Genomic DNA, 17,364 nt, shown 5'->3' with positions numbered 1-17,364 from the left:
AAAATACCCTGATGTTGGGAAAGATTGAAGGCAAAAGGAAAAGGGATGGCAGAGGAGATGCATGAATAGTGTCATGGAAACCATAAACATTAACTTGGACAGACTTTGAAAGACCGTAGAAGACAGAAGGTCTGGTGTGCTATGGTCCGTGGGGTCAAGAGGAGTCAAACATGACTGAACAACTGAAAGGCAACAATAGTGATTATATAGTGCTTTAAAGTTTACAAAATGCTTTGCATATTACATATGCAATATCTCACCTTTATATTGGAAATCAACCAGAGCTAAGATTTCATTAATATAGGAAACTTTCAGAGAGGAAACTCCCTTAACGATGCAGATTTTTTTTCATTCTTAGTATTATACCCTCAGTGCCTAGCACATAAATGCTTATTGATTGATTATTGATCAGCACTGCACTGTAGAGCTGATAACCCTAAGAGAGCTACCTGGGGTATATTTACATAGTATTTTCTAATTTACAAAGTATTTTCTTCAAAACAACTTTGTGAGATCTACAATGCAAGTATCATTGCCCTGATCTTACAGCTAAAGAAATTGAAGTTGATGTTTGGAGAGAGTCACATACATAGCTAATAAATGTCAGAGTCACACTGAAATTTAGATTCTTTGATTCCAAGAGCAAGGCTCTTTCCATGACACCATGCTATAATTATAATTGTGAAAAACTTTGACATATGTTTGTGTGCTTTATCTATATCTATATGCATGACATTAAATTCTGCCAACAATGTATTTGCTCTGCATTTCTCCTCCTCCCCACCTCCCACCCCAAAGAAAATATAGGATTACTAGTAATTCATAGAGAATGCCTGCTGCACTCTGGAGCCTGGGAGAGTCTACTCATAACCAACTTCAAATCTGGAAATCATTATTCTAAGTCTAATTATTGGACAGAAACTATTTCTTATCACACATTCTCCTAGGTACTTGTTCAACAGTTTCAGCAGCTGTAATTAAAAATATTTTTCACAATATCTAGGAAAATTCATCCTGGAGAAGAGTACATTAAGAACATGGTACAGTCCCATTAGGGTACAATTCAAGTTTCATTACAGCAAATAAGGCTTGAAATAGTAACATTTCTCACAAATAGCCTTTTTTTATGTAGAATAAGATGTCATCCTGGGGGACAGACAGTACAAATTTAGAGAAGTGTTTTGGAAAGAAGCTTTATTTTTAAGTGAAATTTAAATGTTCAATCGAGAACTGAGTCATAACTAGTTCCTCTAATTAAATTTTTTTTAATTGTGGCACAAATAGCACATTTCAAAACTAGATTTCTTTCATAGTATAATCAGTAATTTCAAATTAGAGATAAAGCATTGTAAATGACTACATAATAACCTTTGTCCCTTCGGTTGAACTACATCAGGAATTGTAGTGTTGTTCTGATGTCCAGTCCAAACTATATAAAACTTTTCCGAAATCTTTTCACAACAACCCTTTGCAAATGCAAATGTTACTGACCCTGTTTTGTTGTTGTTGTTGGTTTTTTTTTTTTTTTACAGATAAGGAAACAGGCTCAGAAAGATTAAGTGAAAAGTAGGAATTTCCCCAAAGCCTTGATTCTTGTACCCTAGGTCACTTCCTTATTCCATACTCCCGGGAAGGCTGTTCTTACAATTCTTTTTTTTTTTTTGGTAAGGCAACTGGGGCTAAGTGACTTGCCCAGGGTCACTCAGCTAGTGAATATCATGTATCTGAGACCTGATCAACTCAGGTCCTCCTGACTCCAGGGCAGGTACTCTATCCACTGCACCACTTAACAGTCCTTGTTCTTACAATTATTTTTTATTTTTAATCTCTTTTTTTGTTTTAACTTTATTAATTTATTTTGATTTATCAACAATCACTTCCATAAACTTTTGAGTTTAAAATTTTTCTCCCCCTCCTTCCCCATCTCCCTCCCCAAGATGGCACACAATCTGATATAGGCTATATATATACATTCCTATTAAACATATTTTCACATTAGTCATGTTGTAAGTAAGAATTAGAACCAATAAGAGAAATCAAGAGAAAGAGGAAACAAAACAAAAACAGAAGAAAAAAAGTAGCAAATAGTATGCTTCGATCTGCATTCAAACTCCATAGTTTTTTCTCTGGATGTAGATAGCATTTTCCATCATGAGGCCTTTGACGATATTTTAGATCTTTGCATTGCTGAGAAGTGTTAAGTCTATCAATATTAGTCATCGCAAAATGTGGCTGTTACTGTGTACAATGTTCTCCTGGTTCTGCTCACTTCACTTAACATCAGACCATACAAGTCTTACAGTTCTTATGGGCTAGTAAGCAACTTTTCTAGCTGGATAATGAAGGATAATAAACAAAACGGGGTGGGGGGTTGGGAGAACCTTTGGCCTCAAGGCCACATGTGGTCCTCTAGGTCCTCAAATTCGGCCCTTTGACTGAATCCAAACTTAAAGGGATTTGTTCTGTAAAGTTTAGATTCAGCCAAAGGGCCTCACTTGAGGACCTAGAGGGCCACATGCGGTGAGGCCATAGATTCCCCACCCCTGGACAAAACCAAAGGTACTCTATTATTTTCATAAACAATCTAAGTTAACACTTTCAGGAAACCTGGTTCAGCTGGATCACAGAGGATACAAGCAACATAATTCAATTGGACAAGCATTTCTAGGATTATGACATGATCCAAAATATCTTATCCACACTTTCTTACTTTCTTACCCTTCCTGAGCAAAGAAAGGATACTAAAAAGCTAAGGAGGAAGGTTAATCTGACTTGAAAGAAGGAGGAAGACCAAGGGGGGAAAGCAGGTGGGACAGAAACTAGGTTTGAGCTTATTACTTATCCAGTCTCATTTTAATGTTATATATTTTAGGACTCTATTAATTAGAGCACAAAAGTAGGTAATGTTTTGGTCAGGTTAACCATTTCATTTAGAAATTACTCTGTAGAACAGATAAACACTTGGATGAAATAGAGTTGTGGAGTTGTGAAGCCCTAGGTTCAAATCTTGCCTCAGACACTGTGTGACCCTGGGCAAGTTACTGAGTCTCTCTGAGCCTCAGTTTCCTGTAAAATGAAGGGGTTAGATTCTAAGATCTGGACTCCTAGACCCTTCCAACTCTGAATCTATGATCCTAAAATCCTACAATCTTATTGTGTTGAATAAGATTGATTTTACTATTAAAAACTAATACCTTACTATTAAATGAAAAAATTCTGAATGTACAAAATAGAATTCAATATTTGTTCAAGAAATATTCATGAAGTGCAAGGGATATTGACTACAAGAATGTTGATCATACATATATAATTTAATAAAAGTTGAAAGAGAAAAGAGAAATATGTTAATTGACTTTAATGTTTATTAATTCTTTTTTTAGCATTATGTTTACTTAAAATATTTCAATATTTTTGACTGGTCAATGTGATTATTCTCTTCCCCTGACAACGCGGATCATAGTCCCCGCTCATTTTTTTTAATGGATTTTTATTAACAACAAATGGACAGCTAGGTGGTGAAATGGATAGAATACCAGGACTGGAGTCAGGAATACTCCTCTTCCTGAGTTCAAATCTGGCCTTAGACACTTATTTGCTATGTAACCCTGGGCAAGTCACTTAACCCTGGTTGCCTCAGTTTCCTCATGTCAAAATGAAGTGGAGAAAGAAGTAGCAAACTATTCCAGTATCTTTGCCAAGAAAACCCCAAAAAGGGCCAGAGGAGTCACTGAAAAATGATTAAACAAATAAGCAACAAATTAAGCCCCTTAACAAATGTTAACAAATTCACACCTAATAGGTGACCTTCCAGGTAATGAGCCTCTCCAATTCTACTCAACAAATATTTATTAAGCACATACTACGTGCAAGGCTATATATAGGCACTGGAGATACAAAAGATGAGACAGTCCTTGCCGTCAAGGAGCAAACATTCTACTGGGCGGGATACAACCTGTATACAGAGAAGTAAATCTGAGCTTTATAAACGGCAAGTACAAAGTTATTGGGGGCGGAGGTGGGGTGGTGGGGCTAGGGGGTAGAGTAGAGGTGGAGGTAGGAAGTAGTACCTGAGCTAAGCCTTGAAAGGAGGAAGAGATTCCAAGAACAGTGGTCAAGAGCAAAAGCATTGGTGGAAGATGGAATGACAGGGATGAGGAAGCGCAGAGTACATGAGGAGGAATTATGTGAAATCAGCTGGGAAAGATCCATTGGAGACAGATTATAGAAGTTTTAAAGTGCCAAACAATGGAATTTGTATTTTATTCTGGAGGTAACAGGGGGACATTGAAGCTTCTGGAGCAGAGAAGTTGCCTGTGCTTTAGGAATATCAGTCCGGCAGCTGTATGGAGGTCATATTGGAGAGGGGAGAAGATGGAGGCTGCTGGCTTGTTCCTCATGCCAGACACACAATCATTCTGTCACTGCAGCCCATATGTAATCAGTTAATGAATATTTTTTCTTTTCCATTTAATATTTATTTTTTTCTCAATTACATACAAACAAAAAATTTTTAACATTTGTTTTTTTAAAATTTTGAGTTGCAAGGTCTCTCCCTCCCCTCCCCCCTCTGTGAGAAGGCAAGCAATTTGATATAGATTACACATGAGCAGTCATGCAAAACATTTCCATATTAGCCAAGTTGCAAAAGAAGACAGACCCCCAAACCCCACCCAACAGCAACAATAATAAAAAAGTAAAAACAATACACTTCAATCCACATTCATACACCATCAGTTGTTTCTCTGGAGGTGGATATTATTTTTCATCATAAATCCTTTGGCATTTTCTTGGATCATTGTATTGCTGAGAATAGCTAAGTCATTCACTGTTGATTATTGAACAATACTGTTGTTACTGTGTACAATGTTCTCCTGATTCTGTTCGTTTCACTTTGCAGCAGTTCATGTAACTGCTCCCAAGTTTTGTTTTGTTCTGTTTTTGCTTTTAGGCAATTGGGGTTAAGTGACTTGCCCAGGGTCACATAGCTAGTAAGTGTCAAGTGTTTGGTCTGAGGCTGGATTTGAACTCAGGTCCTCCTGACTTCAGGGCCGGTGCTCTATCTACTGTGCCACCTACCTGCCCCCCCCCAAATTTTTCTGAAAGCATCCTGCTCATCATTTCTTATAGCACAATAGTTTAAAGAGTATTTATTAAGAGTCTACTATGAGTCAGACACCAGGTGCTAGGTGCTAGGGATACAGGCACAAAGAATGAAGCAATCCCTATTCTTCTCTTTTGTTAGGCTGGCCGGAATAGACACTAGGCTGACATAGTCTTAAAGAGCCCAGGGTTTGTTGATTCCATGCCATAATGAAGCCTCAGAATAATATTTCAGCAGAAACTTTTTCAGGAGAATAACACAGAAAAGAAGGAAGGAAAGTTAAAGCCACAACAGTATGCATTTGTTAATTCTGCCACAAATTCATGAGATTAGCCTGCTGCCTCCAAGCCTGCCAAGGGCTTTGTTCTTTGTCATCTGTAAAACAGCATAATTCCCTTCTTCCTCAGGAAGAGATGCCACATTTTCTACTTCTCTGTATCTCTCCACAGTACTTAGTCTAGTGATCTGTACACAGTGAATGCCCAATCAACGTGATACAACTCTGTAGAAACACATTCTATATATAGGTCTCTCCAAAAGGGCAAGGAGAAACCAACTTGAAAGAGTTCAGTAGCAAGAGTGTCTTGAAGGAAGCCGGAAGAGAACTTAGTAAATTACTCAAAAATTAGGATATAAAAAGGATAAAGGCAAGCAAGGGAGAATCACAGAAAGAATCAAAAGTTTCAAGCAAGAGAAGAGAAAAACCATGGAGAATTAGGGAAATCTTTGACAGTGATTTGGCTTCAAATATTGATGTACTTATTATGGAGACTATATTCAAAGCGCCAAAAACCAAACCTTCCTATCGCTATGGGAAACGGGAAAAAAAAAAAGAACTATGTTTGCAAATAACAAACTTCTCCCATCTGTTGCATTGTTGATACACTTTCCAAGGAGCCAAAAGCCTTTTAAAATTTCTATAATGACATAAAATATTTTTCAAAAGTCTAGGTTAGTCACTTACCATATTCTGATACCTAGAAGCATATCAGGTATACAAGCAGAAATGCAGGCATCATATGGAGAGATGAAAACAGTTTATAGAGGAAGAAAAAGTCAGCTACACTCTCGAGGCCAGAAGGGTCTTCTCATGACCAAGAAAGCTCAGATCACAGTGATGACACACAGGTGTTTCCCTTCTCTATTTCTTCTCATCCAGGCAATAGGTTTTCTTTCTAATACAGTGATGCTACTGCTAGGATGTCACAATTAGGGCCTGTGTTCTGAATTCACAGAAGTAAGTGGCCAGGAGTAGGAGGGATATATTCCCTTGGGTAAAAGGAAAGAAGCACCCTGAGATGAAACTGCTACCTCTACCACAGGGGCAGCCCCATGCAAAGCAAGAGAACACCAAAGATAATGAATGTCAGTATCTTCTAAATTCCCAACACTAGGGTGAAACCAGAGGGATCCATTCCAGTAATTGTCTTCTCAACCTTTATTTCTAACCCATGTGTGTGTACCCCACGGCTGTCTTGGTTGTTCTAGAGCATTATGTCACTTGGTTATCTCATTAGTTCCCATGGGTTCAGTTACCATTTCTATTCAGATGATTCCCTGATCTACATCTCCATACTCTTCCAATCACCCTAACCTCCCAAATCCTCAACTCACCCATTTCCCATGACCTATTCCTCCATTCCCCTAAGATACCCAGATGGTCATACCCTAGATCTTGCATCATCACCCACACATGCACCACTTCCATTTTCATGAACTCCAAAATGGCTTTATCTGATGACAATCTGTTGTCTTTCCACCTTTCACTGTTCATCATCCCCATTGGCACCTTTATCCTTCAGTGCTTTCCCAGGCCATCACCCTTGCCTTTGCTACAGTCTCCTCCTTTCCCCATTTTGGTGAACTGTCCCCTTCCCCAGTCACTCCCTTATCCTGTCACCCATCTCCACTTCTACTCATGTGCAGCCAAATGAAGCTTGAGAAAAATCACAAAACTATGCCGTCTGGATCCACTACAAATGTATTTTATGTAATATCAATTGTGCCCTTGCAAAGCAATCCTTTTACATTTCCCTACTTGACTAACTATCCCACTTTCTACAGTGGCTTTTCCAAACCTTTTCACCATTCTTCAAACCTCCATAGCTTCCCTTTTCCACATCCTCTGAGCTACAAACTGTGACTCATATTTTACTAAAAAACAATTGAGACCATTTGCTGAGCGCTCCCTTTTCTCCCCTCTTCCTCATCTTATGTCACCCAGATGCCTTCTACCACCATCTTCTCCACCCTCGTCTAAGAAGAAGAGGTAAGTCTTCATCTTGCCAAAGTCAATTCCTCTACATACACAAGTGATCCCATTTCATCCTGTCTTCTCCAGCAGATTGCCCCTTCTATCATCCCCACTCTCTCACTTACTTCCAATCTCTCCCTCTCTACCGGCTGCTTCCCCACTGCTTGCAAACATGCCCATGTCTCCCCCATCACAAAAAAAAAATAAATTAAAAAAATAAAACTCACATTGCCACTGCCTACTGGACATCTCAAACTAGATGTCCCATAGATATCTTAAACTCAACATGTCCAACTGAGTTCATCAACTTTCACCCCACAACCTTCCCTCTTCCTAACATCTCTATACTGTTGAGGGTACCACCATCCTCCCAGTCACTCAGGCTCACAACTTAAGTGTAATATTTGATTCCTCACTCAACTCTCGCTTTCTCCCATATTCAATCTCTTGCAAGTCCTGTCAATTTTACCTTTGTAACCTCTCTCGTATTCTCTTCCTTTCTGACATTTCCAACACTCTGGTAAAGCCCCTCATTACTTTATGCTGGGACTATTTTAATAGCCTGCTAGTTGGTATCTCTGCCACAAATCTCTCCCCACTATATTCCAACCTCCACTAAATTATCAAAGTGATCTTTCTAAAGCATAACTCTGAACACGTCATCTTTCCTACTCCATAAACTCCAGTGGCTTCTATCACCTGCAAGATCAAAAATAAAATCCTGTTTGGCATTCAAAGTCCTTCATGACCCTCCCCGCCCCACACACGTATACACACACCTTTCCAGTCTTCTTACACCTTAACTCATCTCCATACTCTGAGACCCAGTGACATTGGCTTCTTTGCTATTCTTCCACAAGACATTCCATTCCTCAACCCTGAGCATTTTCACTGGCTGTCCCCCATACCTGGAATCCTCTGCCTCCTTATCATCATCTCAATGCAACCAAGGTGAGAAGGAAAGCAGAAAGCTGGGAAACAATCTTTACAGCAAGTATCTCTGATAAAGTCCTCATTTCTCAAACTTTTAGAGAACTAAGTAAAACCTGATCATCCATCCCTTCATATGGCTATGAAATTGATATTCCTAAATGAAGGTCTGACCTTGTTATTCCGCTGCTCAAGCAGCTTCAGTGGCTCCCTATTACCTCTATGATTAAATACAAATGTTATAGCTTGGAATTTAAAGCCCTGTACAGTTTGGCTTCATTCTACCTTTCCAGGCTTACTGCAGATACATCACTCCCCTTGATGCACTCTGTGTTCCAGCCTAACTATTCTACTAGCTGTTGCCCTAAGTTATCATTCCATCTCTTTCATGTGTGCCCTTGTACAGACCTGTCCTCCTGCACAAAGAAATGCATCACTTCACCTTTCTTTTTTTTTTTTTAATCCAAGCAATCAGGGTTAAATGACTTGCCTAGGGTCATAGAGCTAGTAAGTGTCAAGTATCTGAGGCCAAATTTGAATTCAGGTCCTCCTGATTCCAGGGCTAGTGCTCTATCCATCTAGTTGCCCCTACCATCTCACCTTTTAAAACCCCTAGCTTCCTTCAAGGTTCAACACACGTGTCAGTTCCTTTTTGTACTTTCTTTTTTACACATTCTGTCACTGGTAGTAAATTCCTTGGGTTCAGACACTATTTTTCTTTTGTCCTTTATCCATTGCCAGCACTTAGCCCAGTCCCTCGCATTTAGTAAATGCTTAATAAATGCTTGTTGGATTTCATAATCCCAAATAAGCTACACAGCAAATGAAATGAGACTGTCCCAACTCACAGTCTTCAGAGAGCTCTGTGACAGCCCCACTCTATGGCTGCCAACTCAAAGAGCTTTCAGTTTTGAAAACTGCTGTGACAGCTGATCATTTAGGCTACCCTGGAATAGTCTAGCAACGTGCAAAACTCTGTATTCAGTTAGTCTACATAGATGCTAAGCCTAGTTCCTGTCATTCAATACCTGCAGAGATTTAAGGTTATATTCCTCTATGAAGGCACAGCTCTGTTCTGTTGTCTCCAAGAGCTCTTTTAAGTCAGTGAGAGCTGTGTCAATGAAGACTGCAGAAGACAGCCCCATGTGCTATTTGAATCATTCACAAGTACATCAAAAAGTGAGGTAGGGCAGGCAGTGTAAAGGAAAGAATTTGCCAACCACGAAGACAGCATGTAATCTTGCAAAGTATATGCATTAACAGATTACACATCATACACTGGGCAGGTGCTTTTTCAAAATACTTTTGCAGACACATGAGAAGTTCCTGCTGAGGATTAATAGGAATCTCCAGTTCTCCAAAGATTCCTTGTTTCCCATAGCAATCATACCCCTAGATTTCTAGCATTTTCAAATACAGAATTTAGCACCTGTTTGTTCCAGAAATACTTTCTAAAAACAGGTCTTTCAAAAGGCCACTTCTAAAATTAGTCACTTTGCTTCATTACAAAGCATAGTAAATTGTATTTTTAGTAAGTACTTCACACCAGGTATTTGGCACTATCCTGTCAAATCTATGACTACCAGCAATTTACTAAGCCAGGCAACCCTTTTTATAGTTCAATAATAGCAGTAAAGAAAGTAAAAACAGATTTATTTTTAAGCAATTTCTTTATCAATATCTCAGGGGATATGGAACTGGAAGGGACTTTTGAGATCATCTAGTCCAATCGTCTTATTTTTTGTTGTTCAGTCATGTCTGACTCTTCTTGACCCTACTTTGGGGTTTTCTCAGCTAAGATATTGTCGTGGTTTGCCATTTTCTTCTCCAGCTCATTTTACAGATGAGGAAACTGAGGCAAACAGGGTGAAGTGACTTACCCAGGGTCATACAGCTAGTAAGTGTCTGAGGCTAGATTTGAACTCTGGAAGATGAGTCTTCCAGACTCAGTTCTAGCACTCTATGCACTATGGCACCACTTAGCTGCCCCAAGGTCTCTTATTACTGATGAGAAAACTGTGACCATGAGAAGGAGGTTGAATTGCCCCAAAGTCAAACCAGCCAGCAGAATAAGGATTGTTTCATTCTTTGTATTTGTATTCTCAGATCTTAGCACAGTACTTGGTGCTTAATAAATGCTTGTGGATTGGTCAAAGCAGCAGATTCCAGATTCAAACCCAGGTTTTCTACCTTTAATCCCAGTGTTTGTTCCAGTAAACCGCATTATATCCCAAATACGTGTAGCCAACCTTATATCCTAGAACACCTTAATCAGAAGTAGAGGTAAAGGTGATTTTAAATTGTGGTCCTTTTTGCAGCTTCATTCCCAAAGTATTAGCAGAACGCAGGTGAAGAAAAATGGCATGAGAGAGTGAATGGCAATCAGACTTGAGAGTGCAAAGACCTGGATGTGAGTGGGGCACTGAGATTCATTGGTGGTGTGGTATTAGGCAAGTAATTTTATCTACAAATTAAGACGGTTGAACTATATCAGTACTATCACTCAAATAGAAAAGGGGGCCACTTATATATGGTTTCCAGAAGGCCACATATTGACTTAGAAAGCCACATATTAACATTATCTATGTTCTATTGTATTTTTATGTGTTTTGCTAAATATTTCCCAATTAAATTTTAATCTGGTTCCACCCACATTAGGGAATGTTGCCAGCCACTTGCTTGACACCTCTGCACTAGATATGACCCCTTACCATTTGGGGGGGGGGTTCAAAAATTAATTTTTATTGTTAATTCCAAAGAGGATATAGAAAGTAAAGAACCATTATCTAATAATTCTAATTATTCTAATAATTCAACTAGATGTGACCAACCCTACCACTATCTGATCCTGAATGCTGTCTTGTTATTAGGAAAATGATATTAAGCTCTCATAGTTGGTGAACTTGTCAGTCAATAAATATTAAATGCTTACTAAGTGTCAGGCACTGTACTAAGTGCTAAGGATACAAAAAAAAGCAAAAGACAGACCCTACTCTCAAGGAATTCATGGCCAATTGGGGGAGAGAACATGGAAACAACTAAGTACAAACAAGCTATAAACAAGATAAATTGGAAATAATCAACAGAAGGAAAGGCACCATCAAGGGGGAATATGAAAAGGCTCCTTGTAGAAGGTAGAATTTTAGTTGGGATTTAAAGGAAGTCTGGGAATCTGGGAAGCCAGAGACAACAATGAGGAGATAGAACATTACAAAGTATGAGGCACAGTCAAGTTATCCAGAGACAGAGTTCTTATTCAAGGAACAGCAGGAAGACCAGGCACTGGATCTTAGAGGAAGTGGAGGGTTGAGGGAGGGGAGAGAAAATTTAAGGTATAAGAAGACTGGAAGGGGGGGATAGGTTTCAAATGCCAAAGCAGTATAATATACTCTTTAAAACATGGTAAAAAAGATTTTCAGAAAAGCTCCTTCTGAATAAGGAATAAGGAAGCTCTTTTTGAATAAATTTCTTCTCCAATGTGTCTTATTTGAATGAATGAATAAATAAATGAAGTATTATTAAGCACTTACCATGTGCAAAGCACTATGCTAAGCACAAAACATACAAAAAGAAATATAAGACAAACCCTGCTCTTGAGAAGCTTACATTTTAACTGTGCTGACAACACTAATGGAAAGGTGCAATGGTCCTTAGGGTGTAGCGGCAAAGTAAATATTAATGTTTCTTCTTTAATGTCATTTCCACTAATAAAATTATATCAGGTTCTGATATTGAACCAATTGGTGGTGCTGAGGACTTTGGTAGCAAATAGTTAATTACTCTGAACTTTCTCTGTGTTGTTTGCTGGCCTTCTTGTGTCAATTGTGTCTTCCGCAAAACTCCGTCAAAATTCCCATTTAGTTTCTTATGACAACCTGACATATATCAAAACCTTGAAGGGGAAAATCGTGATGTAGGAGAGATAATTGTATACATATATATATATATATATACACACACACACATATACATACAGTTTTCTTTGCCTACTATTTTATCAGTGTCAGTCTAAAAACATTGCTTATAGGCTAAGAGCAGGTCATGTAAGAGTTTCACATGATTAACTGAATAACCACAAGCTCAATTAACAGACTTCATTCTTAATGATAATGGAGAACAAATTTAGTCAGGTTTTCGAAAGAACCATTCTTCCTTTTCCCAATACTTTCTTTCAAGAAATAAAAGGCCACTCTGAACTCAAACAACTTCAGGAGGTAGCTTGTCTAGAAATAGTTTCATCTATACAACTAATGAGAAAGTTAACTTCTTGATAAGATAGTACTGAAACTTGAAATGAAAGCAATTTAAAAAAGGACCCCTTTTGTTAGCTTGACTGAAACAAGCCCTACTGGATTCTCATTCAAACTACTGGGAATCTACCTGAAGATTTTTCATAAGTAGGGTCTGAACAGGATTTTCATAAACACTCAAGCCTGGCTGCACTCCATACATTAGCAAAAAACGTCCACAAACAATAAACTTTCTGACTTAACAACAAGGTTAAACCATTTGAAAAAAAAAAAAAACTTACAGGTATTCTGTGACTCATAAAGCACTTGAGTTGTACAGTGTCCCAAAAATGTTATCTTAATGTAAGCCATTAAAGCCTAAAACTGCACTAAGACTTTTTGGACACCCCAGACAACACTTGACAATCGGCAAAATGCTTTTTATCCCCATTTTACAGATGAGAAAACTGAGAGTGAAAGAGGTTAAGTCCCTTGACCAAGGTCACATTGCTAGCTAGGAAAGGACAGAAACAAACTTCAAATCTCGGTCTTCTTTCTCCAAGTCCACCATATTCATGCTTCAGTATTACCAAATTTTCTGTAAACCCCATGGTAAGGGTTTTGACTTGATATCATCCTAAGAAAAAAACTAATTAATATTATTTCATAAGCTACCCCAGAGATAGCCATAAAAAATGCAAAAAGCAAAATGCTGAGTTGCCCATTTTCTCTTTCAACAATTCCTTTACCCTCTTGTGGTTCTTTTTTTCTTGGGGGGGGGGGAGGCAGTTAGGGTTAAGTGACTTGCCCAGAGTCACACAGCTAGTGTTATGTGTCTGAGGCAGGATTTGAACTCAGGTCCTGTGCTCTATCCACTGTGCCACCTAGCTGCAACCCCCTCCTGTGGTTCTTGATAGCTAATGACAAAGTGGATAGAGGTCAAATCTGGACTCACACACTGGCTATTTGATCCTGGGTAAGTCACTTAACCTTCTTGCTAACTCGGTTTCCTCGTAAGTGCCTGGTATATAGTAGGTGCTTAATAAATTCTTGTTTCCTTCCTTCTTGCTCCTTACTGGGTATCCAGTTCTTCTAGGATGCCCCAGGTACCCTCTTTTCAGGGTAAGGATGTGAAAAGAGGGATTCTCCTACATCATTATTGACTTACTCTCTCTCAAGTTATGTCCTATACTCCATAAAGTATTTGAACTTTAAAAGATCAAAGAGAAATGGTAATACTCAGAGTAAGTAAAAGAATCCCTAATTTTGTCATTTCAAGTGGCCAGGCTGAGGAGATACATAGGGGTGCTGGCTTTCCTTGTGCTCCTCAAAATAAGATCTAGACTCATCCCTGCTTAACTCCCTACATGAACTCTCTAATCCCTTCAACTCGCCCTTTTTCTAGGTCCCTTTCCTTTTTGTTTTCTCTCCTTAGATGCTCAAATAGAAAAAGTTAAAAACATCTTTCAGTGCAAAAGGAACCATATAACATGTGATTTTAGTACCCAGGTAGGTGGTGAAGTAGATAGAGTTCAGGGAATACTCGTCTTCCTGAGTTCAAATGTGACCTCAGATATTTATACTAGCTGTATGACCCTGGGCAAGTCACGTAACCCTGTTTGTCTCAGTTCCTCATCTGTAAAATGAACTGGAGAAGAAAATGGTAAACCACTCTTTGTATCTTTGCCAAGAAAACCCAAAAGGGGGCAAGAAGATACACATTACCTCAGTTTGGACCTTGACAATGTGAGGTGTGTGCCAGTGGAAAGAGAATCTCATTAAGATTCTCTAGAATATTCTTCCTAGGCACATTTGTGAAAAATTAGTCTTTTGATCCCTGGGAAATCTACAAAGTCTACACTGATTAGACAATGTCCTCAAAGGTGCTAGATTTAGAAGACAATACCTATGAATAGCACCAGATGTTTCTTTGTAGTCAACAAATGAGGGTATTAAATCTCAGATTTAAAATGGTATCTCTAGAGAAAACCAAATGACTTTTCATTTTAATAGCCTAATTAATATCTAAGTCTTCTGATTCCGAAGATTTTAAAACTATTGCTTTTCATTTAAAAAAAGATTAGCTTGGATGGAAGGAGAGATGGGGGGATGGAATGATAGATACACACTGCTTTTGGCATACTATCTGTTCCACTCGATTCTCACATCAAATTTCAAGAACACAAATATATAGAGGGCATGGTCCATGTTTTTGCTATGATCTTGCATAGCTGTGCAAAAGCCAAAAGACTATATATATATGCAACAAGTATTTAATGGTTTTCATAATGAGATCTAGCTAAATAAGTAAAAATAGAAAGAACACAAGAAAAACTAGGGTGGGTGGCAAGGAAGGTGTGTACTTGCAGTGCCTTCTATTGTTATCAATAGAAAAATCTCATTACTTTTTTCTATATTTAGAGAGCAAATGCCTACTACTAGACTGAAAATGGAGTTTGTAAAGAAATGATGACATCTTGAGCCAGAGCAACAAAAGTATTCCCACTTATTATTAACGGAACAGCATACTTTCATCCATTTGTATACTCTAAACTCAATAGATTGTAATTTATAAAGCACAAAGCCCACTACAAACAAACTAGCACACTTTTGAAAGGGCTAGAATGAGATTTAGAATATTTTTTTCCTGCTTTTGTTGGAATAGTCATTTCAATTACTCATCATCCAACATTTCCTTTTGGCATGGACAATGAACACAAAACCATTATTAAAATAATTACTTACTCCAGCCGAGTCTGCACAAAAGAAATGGGCATCCCTCACAAAAATCCAGCAAGACAACAGGCATCACAGGGATCCCTTTATTAACTTAGATGGAGAAGGGCACAAGATCAAAGTAAAGGGAATTGGACGGTTTTGAGAAGCAGGGAAGGAAATAAGGATGGGTGAGTCTTTGGGGGTGCTTCTAAAAATTATCATTATTGTTATGCTTTAACGGAAAGGGTGGCTCAACTTTCTATAGAACAAGGCTCCAACAAGAAGCCCAGAAACCCTGATGTACGTCTCAGAGTTTCTTCAACAAGTTGCTCATGGCATTACATCTGAGCACTAAAACATTTTTATATTCAGGATATTGGCTGTCAGGAAGTAACGAATAGGGTCTTCTGAGATTCTCCGTCTTTTCCTTTCTAATGAGCCCGATTTCTACACACCCACCGGGGAACCAAACAGATCTCCTAGCTTGGAGACCTAGCTCCTAGTTCACTTATAAGTGAGGCACTACCTCCTCTCTTGTCAGTCAGAAGTGACCTTGCTTGGCTCTGGAGTAAGATTCTTCTGTAACCCCTTAGATACAGAGGATGGAGAAAGGAGGGAGAGTTCCTTCCACATGTTGAATGTATGGGTATGAGTGTGTGAACACAGTTAAGAGAGAACCTTAATACTTCTTAAAAAGCATTCTAATGGAACTTGTAAGGACAAGGCTGAGAGCATTGGGGAAGGGGGGTAGAAAAGATAAAGTACCACCGTTTTGGTACTTTATCTCAACTACATTCAGAGCCAGTCTTCAAACTCTCTCTAGGAACATTGTCTAGCGGGGAAAGGAAATAGTTCCTTCCTGCCCAAGAGCTTTCCCCCAATTCCACCCCCACCCCCACCTCGCCCCACCCCCCAGCTCCTAGTACCCGACAGAGGTGTCAGGTTCTGAAAGCTGTAATGGTTAGATAATCTGTTTAATCCCCTAGCCAGTCCAGCAGAGGACCCTACCCCTCCCCAGAACTCCAGACCCACCTCCTCTACTCAGCCTTCCCAGTAAAGGAGTGGGGTAAGAGGGGGAAGGGGCAGGATGGGAAAGAGAATCTTACCATTCCTTTGGTGGAAAAGATCCACCAACCCAAAAGGCCAGCGCAATCTGCCAAGAGGTAGAGTTAGGGTTAGGGTAAATGGGGTAAATCTGGGGGATGAGTAACCTCTAATCTGTCCTCTAGTAAATTATTTAAGGCCACTGGCCTATTCACCCCCTTTCTGTTCAGATCCCTAAATCGGTAGCTAGGACAGGAATGTATGGAGATTAGAGGCAAGGCAAAGGTTATGTTAACCCTATGTGATCCATCAGGTTAACCTATGATACAAGGACGCCTTGCCCTGTGATTCAAAGTACAGGGGAGCCTACCCCCCATCCCACCCCCTTACCAGGGGTGAGTGGCCCTAACTTTCGGCTCCAACCTCTATGGCCCCCCGCCTCTCTCCGCCCCTGGACAGTGGGAGGCAGCTGGGGAGTAGGGTGTCCGTCCTTTCAACTTCCGGGGATCCGGACCTCCTCACCTTTTCTCCGGTCAGCACATGCAATCCCTCTCTCACTTTGGCGAAGGAGCCTTCCCCCAGCTTCCTGCTGCCGATGAGGTAGTTGCCGACCCGTTTGTTGTGCTGGAAGTCACGGAGCTGCTCCCTGGACACCGCGCTCACCCAAGCTGGGAGGAAACTTCCCGCCGAGGCCAGGGGAGGCTTCGCGTCTTCCCCGCCGCCGTCTCCTCCTCCCAGACCCGAGCCTGGCGCGGGCGGCTCGCTCAAGAGCCCGTCCCCAGCCGCGGCCGGCATCCTTCGCCTTGTCCTCCTTCGGCTGCCTCCGCCGCCGCCGCCGCCGCCGCTGCTGCCGCCGCCCGCCGAGGCTTTCCCCGCCCCTCCTCCTTCTCCTCCCCCTTCTCCTCCCCCCTGCCCGGGTGGGACCCAGCAGCCTCTGACACTTTCCTATTGGCCTCGACTCCCACCCCAACCCCTGGCCGCAGAGCTGTCCAGTCCCAGGCTAGCTCCTCCAGCTCCTCCTGCGTTTCACTCATCCACCCGGGAAGCCTCCTGCTAGGCACGTATGCACCCTCCCCTCAAGAAGACCC

At 40.2% G+C, this 17,364-nt stretch overlaps 1 protein-coding gene across 1 annotated transcript in view; it reads right to left on the bottom strand.

Annotated features, from left to right (window-relative positions):
* Positions 1-17,071, bottom strand: part of HUNK (hormonally up-regulated Neu-associated kinase) — a 132,847-nt gene extending 115,776 nt beyond the window's left edge. The window contains exon 1 of the mRNA XM_027875563.1: positions 16,799-17,071. Coding sequence (XP_027731364.1) covers positions 16,799-17,071 — 273 coding nt within the window. The remainder of the gene's footprint in view (positions 1-16,798) is intronic.
* Positions 17,072-17,364: the final 293 nt, after the last annotated feature.

This window comes from Vombatus ursinus, unplaced genomic scaffold (assembly GCF_900497805.2).
Source record: "Vombatus ursinus unplaced genomic scaffold, bare-nosed wombat genome assembly UNPS02014809.1, whole genome shotgun sequence".
Lineage (NCBI taxonomy): Eukaryota > Metazoa > Chordata > Mammalia > Diprotodontia > Vombatidae > Vombatus > Vombatus ursinus.
Note: the sequence above shows the minus strand (reverse complement) of the source record. Positions and strands in the feature narration are given on the sequence as shown.